This window comes from Orcinus orca, chromosome 17 (genome assembly GCF_937001465.1).
Source record: "Orcinus orca chromosome 17, mOrcOrc1.1, whole genome shotgun sequence".
Classification (NCBI taxonomy): domain Eukaryota; kingdom Metazoa; phylum Chordata; class Mammalia; order Artiodactyla; family Delphinidae; genus Orcinus; species Orcinus orca.
This window is the reverse complement of record NC_064575.1, coordinates 55,232,999-55,239,461: the sequence shown is the minus strand read 5'-3', so window position 1 is coordinate 55,239,461 and position 6,463 is coordinate 55,232,999. Positions and strand designations below refer to the sequence as shown.

At 44.9% G+C, this 6,463-nt stretch overlaps 1 protein-coding gene across 4 annotated transcripts in view; it reads left to right on the top strand.

The window, feature by feature from the left end:
- Positions 1 to 294: 294 nt before the first annotated feature.
- The window catches only part of DPYS (dihydropyrimidinase), a 101,026-nt gene continuing 94,857 nt past the window's right edge, over positions 295 to 6,463 (top strand). For all 4 annotated transcript variants that reach the window (XM_033411267.2, XM_033411269.2, XM_033411268.2 and 1 more), the window contains exon 1: positions 295 to 607. In XM_033411267.2, the coding sequence (XP_033267158.1) occupies positions 344 to 607 (264 nt within the window). In that variant the 5' untranslated portion in view covers positions 295 to 343. The remainder of the gene's footprint in view (positions 608 to 6,463) is intronic.

Genomic DNA, 6,463 nt, shown 5'->3' with positions numbered 1-6,463 from the left:
ATTTTTTCCCCAAAGTGCCTTTTCTTAGAAAGGAAAACAAACGTCCCTCGTCTTTAAAACTACCTCCAAGACTTTTCCCTTCCAATGACTGGAAGGGAAAAATCTCGGTGTACACCTAGGGTCTGGACGTACACCTGGATTCAGGGCGGCAGAACTTTCAGGTCTGAAGCCCGCTGACCTCGGGGTCCGCCCCAGCCTTTCGCGCAGGCCCAGCCCCCCGGGGGTGGAGCCTCTCCTCCCCCGCCCCCTCGAAGCGGGTCCTTGATAAACCCGGAGCCCGGCCCCGGGCGCCCTCCCCGTGCCCCCGGAAGGAAGGCGGCCCGCCACGCGTGCGACGCTAGCCATGGCGGCGCCTTCGCGGCTCCTGATACGCGGGGGGCGCGTGGTCAACGACGACTCCTCGCAGGTGGCCGACGTGCTGGTGGAGGACGGCGTGGTGCGGGCGCTGGGGCGCGACCTGCTGCCGCCCGGGGACGCGCCGGCCGGGCTGCGGGTCCTAGACGCCGCCGGCAAGCTGGTCTTGCCCGGCGGCATCGACACGCACACGCACATGCAGTTCCCCTTCATGGGCTCGCGGTCCGTGGACGACTTCTACCAGGGCACCAAGGTACACGCCTCGCCGCGCCCTGCACGCCGGGACGCCCGCCGAGCCCTCGGCCGCCTCTGAGGCTGCGCCCCCGGGGCCTGGCTGGGCGGGCTCGCGCCGCGCGGGGGTTTGAGGGGGCGTGAGCGAGCCGCGGAGGGTCAAGGCGCCCACGCTGAGCTTCCTTCTTCTAGGTGGCCCTCCTCGGTGGCATCAGCCAAAGCCGCCCCCTTCTCTCTTTGGGTAATTGGCAGGTTTATGGCAGCCTATTCCCGCACCCTCGTTTCTCTGCACCCCTCCCCCAGAACCTCTCTTTTTCACTGGGTGTTCTGTGGAAGTCCACAAGGCCTCCATAAAATCGATAGACTCTTTTAAGTCGACACTCCCAGCCGTTTGTCCCCATCATCCATCCCCAGCCCAAACCGAGTGAAAAATCCACTCACCTAGAAGTTACTGGCGTCACTCACACGTTGGCAGTGCGCGGAGGGTGATAGTGAAGAGCCCACGCGTCCAGTCTTTGCCTCCACCCCCCAGCCGAAAAAGTACGACGTGGACAAGGGTTTCCAAGAGAACTGTTGCAGAAATGGTCTCCCAGCACTCACACTTGACCTGTCCCCACCACTTCTCCGACGTGCTTGCCCCAGGGACATTAAACACAGACCCTGATTCTTGCTGTTTGAGCACCTGCATCTTTACTGATGGTGTAGGAGGATCAGATCACAGGTCCCCAGGTGAGGGAGGCTTGGGTTTCTCTAGACACAAAGGCTTGGAGGCTCAGTCTATGAACAGAACCTTAAACGGATCTTCAGAGCTCCCGAAACCAAAGGAGATGCACAGGGCAGCCTTACAGGAACATAAAGTTAAAACTGCCCGCAGCACTTTGGCTGGAGCCAAACCTACACCCTCCTTGAGGCTTGCGTTTGGGGATGTGGTGGGAGAAACGGCTCCTTGCAAAGTGGAAGTATCGATATCCTTAAGGTCTAAGCTGTCACTCACGGATGCGCGGGTTTTTCCTGGTGGGCCACGCCCTGGTGTGTGTGAAACAGATCGGTCTGTTTAGTGCAGGTACAGGCTGCAAACACTTTCAGAGCAGTTTTGAGGATATATCCGTTACCCAACCGATTTCTAACAGTTTCACTCTCCCTACGCCTCTCTCCCTCCACGTTCCCCAGTCCTCTAGGATAGACCAGAATGTTTCACACAAAAAAGAACCATCTGACCCAGAGAGAGGGGTCTGGGGCAGGCTGCTGGCGCCAATATTTGCAAAGCGTCCTCCTAGTTACTAATTATCAACCTTTACCATCAGGACAATGGTCAAAGTCGTTTGTAGGAAGGATCGTTATCTGTTGTGAAGAGTATTCATTTTTCTCTCTTGCTAAAACGTGAAATTTGCTAAATTTCAATGAATTTATGTTGACATTTAAAATACGTTTTTTAGATATCCAAGCTATACACGATTATAGACAATTGGAAGAAAATAATAAGAAAGCAGAAAGAGGAAAAGTATTACCCAGAATCTCCCAGTCAGTGACAACCAGTGTTTTGGTGTATTGTCTTTATGGTTTTCATGTGCTTTATTTTACATAATTGAGGTTGTATTGTGCATGTGTGTATGAATGTGTGTACCTGTATTATAAAGGTTTTGTAACCTGTTGTATTCAGTTATAGTACATGCACTTTCTGTTATCACAGACCCGTCATTCACTAAGTGCATTGCTGATGGCAGGGCATTCCACTGACACCCCCATTTGCCAAGTGGGGACCTGCTGCTATGGCTGACCATCAGTCACCAGGCCCACCAGCGTTATTCCCCCTCATTATTTCCCTTTCTCTGATCAGGGTTCTAGATCAGAAACAGCCAAGAAGCGGGGTTAGAGTGTTGCCAGGGCAGGACATTCCTTCTCATTCTCAAGCTTATCTGTGCGTGCCCCAAGACCCTGGGAGGGGGTTCTTAGTTTTCTGTCTGTTCTTGGCCATTCTGGGATTCCAGTGTGGAGAGATTTACGATTCCATACTTAGAAGGCAGGCTTTTGTAGCGTATTATGTATAGTCTGTTCTCACCATCTGAAAGAACTCACCAGTTGATTCTCTAGGCGTTTCTGTACTTACAGGTTGTCAAAACATTAAAGGAAAACATGTTTTTCATGAGCTTAGGATCACAAGCAGAAAATGATATGGTCCGAGATAAGGTCAAAGATTTAGCAAAGATTAAATTCACGTGGAACATTAAACAGTACTCACAAAAGGGCAAAGTTGCAAAAGTCTACTGCAGAATTGGTTGGTTGAATCCCAGGACATCCCCATCCCACAAACAGATGAGGCTCCGTAAAATGGAACCAGCCAGGTAAATACAGATAGACATGAGCATTAAAGTATTGGCCTGAGTTCTGAAAGAAGGGCATTGTGGAGTTATTTTGTCCTCTTTTCTAGAGTGTTCACGATAATTCCCAAGGCAGTGTTGATGGAGTTTCTGGTTTGGGGAAACAGGGACACAGAAGTCTCTTGTAAATGCTCCTCGTATTATACACCAAACTTGAAAAGCATCTTATGAATACTGTTAAGTAACATTTACTTTATCAAGTCCGTGCTATGTACTAGACACTGTGCTAAGCTGTGCATTGTCTTCCAACAATCCCAGGTGCCATTGTCTACTCTTTGCAGTTGAAGAAACTGAAACTTAAGTCACTTGCCCAAGGTCGCACACCTGGTAAGTGGCAGAGTGGCTCTTCAAATTCAGGACTGCCTGCCATCCCTAGAGCTCTTACCTACTAGGTTCTCTTCCTTTCTGAAATGATGATTGAAAAAAAGTCTAATGTTTAGATTCGTCAGAATGGCAGTAGGTAGATGAAAAAGCTGTGAATGTAAGGTGTGTGTTACTGTGAGATGTCTTTTGTCAAAGACAGAGCAAAGTCATCTTTCAGAAATATACTAGCCCTTCTTTACCTTCCCAACACTGTAGGCAGTTAAGTTTGTCAAAATAAATACACATCTCACCGTGTGGGTTTGTGAGACATTTATACATGCATTTATAGCCACATCATCCCTAAGGCTACAGAAATGGGTACCTTAAGTACAGAAAGCTATAAAGTAAGAACGATATATCATGCTTTCAGGAGATGGGCCCCAAAAGGTTAGACCAACAGCTGTGTGCTTCCTGCAAGCATAATGCTAATCATTTATAATATCTGACAAACAGAAGGGATACTATTTGTGGGCTTCTATGTATTGATCACTAGATTGTGATGGACCCCAGTTTTAAAAAAGAAATATAGGTCAACCAAAGGTTACATATTTTGGAAATCTAATTCATGTCAGAGGTAGGTTTAAAGCTTATAATTGATTTATTAATTACAGGTAAAAGCTTTCCATCTGATGTAAGTAAGGGAAATAGCATTCTGCTTTAAAGAAATCATATTTCATTTTGTTGGTCTAGACGAGATGTACAGTGGTCTTCCAGTAATTCAGTATCCGTCATGAAAGACAATGGGATTTTTTTATTCAAATGGGTATTGAAAATGAGATAAACTTGAAGGAAATATGACTTTGCTTTTACTACATCCTGTGATAAGAGAATGAATTAAAAGAACTTGGCCAGTCTTCAAATATATGTATTTGTATTCAGACATAGATACAGCTTGGAGTGGGTGGACTCACATTAAAAACCTGACAGCATCAGTAGCTGGCAAAAGGATCTTTTTTTTTTTTTTTTAATTGAGAAAATGCAGAACACTTTTTTTGTGAAGGACAAAAAGTCCTCAAAATTATCGAGAGAGAAGATTATACTTTGCTCTGGAACATTTTGGTAAAATGCCATGGAGGTGATTACTTACAATAAGTCAGTGGAAGGTATATGATTAAGCACATATTTATGGCTGTATTTATAAAGCTTCCTCACCTGGTAGAAGAGCTGTGATTCAGAGAGCTTGGTTACAAACCAAATCCCTTTTTCCGTTTCTTGCTGGAGCTCCAGGATGGTTTTCAGAAGCTGTGCTTGCTGACTGCATGACCTTGGGCAAGTCACTTCCTCTACTGGTGTTGTCAGCATTTCCATATCTGTAAAACAAGGCAATAGTTAGAACATCTCGGATTAAATTTTTTTTTTTAAGTAATGAAAAATACGTATATTTATCATTCAGGAAAATGCTGGAGCATTATATTCACTTATCATACATAGTTGAAGGAAGACACTGCTTTTTTTTTTAAAAAAAAAGGAAAATACAGAAGAGTATAAAGAAAAATAATATCTAAATCATCTATAATTTCAACATTTTGCTTTTAACATTTTCCTTTCAGATTTTTCTTTTTGGGGGCATGTATAAACATTTTTCCTTCTACTAAATGGTGCATACACTTTGGAATCAGCCTTGTTCGTTAAACCTTTCACCCACGGCCTTCACTGCTGTCAGAGCACGTGATTTCTGTGGCCTGTTGACTTCTCCGAGGCTGAGTCCCAGATCTTTCTCTCTGGTCTTGTATCTCTTCTGCGTCAGGCTTCCATTTCTGCCCATCTGACAATGAATGTCCCACAGGCGCCTCAAACTTCAAGTGCCCAAGTTTATCCTTCTCTTCAAGTGCCCGACCCATTTTTCATCCTCTGTTTCCCCAACTGTTAACAGCTCCACTCTCATCTTGTTCGTGTTGGACATTTTGGTGGCTTCCAGCTTTTTTGGCTTGCGCATAACAATGTTGTGACGTAATTTATCACTCAGATTCCTCATGATTGACGTAGAAATCACTTCTCAGGGTGAAATGCCTGGGCCAGTGAGTGTTAGATCCATCCTAAAGGAGTCTAACGCATACATCCAGATTGCCCTTCAATTTATGCCCCCCTCCCAGCAATACATCCTAATTCCCATCTCACTGCGTCCTAGCTAATTGTGGATATTTACTTTTTAAAAATCTATGCAAATTTAGTAGGAAAAACATAGAATTTCTTAATGTTTTTAAACAAGCATTTCTTTAATTGCTTGTAAGGCTGAGCTTTGAACATTCTTGTGTTAATAAGTTCCATGTTCCAGCTGTAAGAGTGTATAATTCTGTGATTTCCTTCAGTGGCTATTTACTGATTACAAAGTTACTCTTTGCACTAATCAGAGGAAGAAAATAAAACCATCTCAAAGATTAATTTGAAACCACTTGATACTAAATAGGGCTTTGGCCTTATTGAAGGTAGTGTGTGTTAGTAATCCTTTCACTGAATTTTACAGAATCTGGGACTTGCCTTCTTTCAGTTTTCATACTTGAGTTTTGCATGCTTTCCACTTCCACTGCTTGTTTTCTCCCTCATTTATCTGGACTGCATGCCTTCAGTGTCTGACAGAGGTGGTCAGGATTCAAGGTTTCCTTGACGTTGCTGTCGGGAAAGAAAAATTTTTCCTCTAACCTCTTATGTTTAGTTTTTGGGGGCCCACAAATTAAACTGACAAAAGACAGATTCACAAGAGAAAAGATAGATTTTTAAAATTCATGTACATTCAGCGCAAGTTCACAGAAAAATGTGCTTCAAGGAGGCGGTTAGAATTTGGGACTTCTGTATCACCTTAACAAGGGAAGGGGAGGGGAAGAAGGGCACCTATGGAAAAACAAATGACTTTTAGGAAAGACCAGTGGGTTCTTAGGGGAATAGCTGGAGATACGATAGTTCATGACGAGGTCTATTTAGGTGCAGTGCAGGCTTCTAGTCTCAGGTGGTAAGAGTCATCGTCCTGGAGAGGCATTTATGACAATTCAGTTCTTTTGAAAAGCTCTGCTTTTAGGCAGGTAAGGGAGTTCAGGAAAAAAAGCCTATTCTCAAATGCCTGCAGCTCAAAATGATTTTTATGCCACAGTGGCACATTCTGGACCTTGTCACTGCCGTCTAATGTGGAATAACCTTAAGCC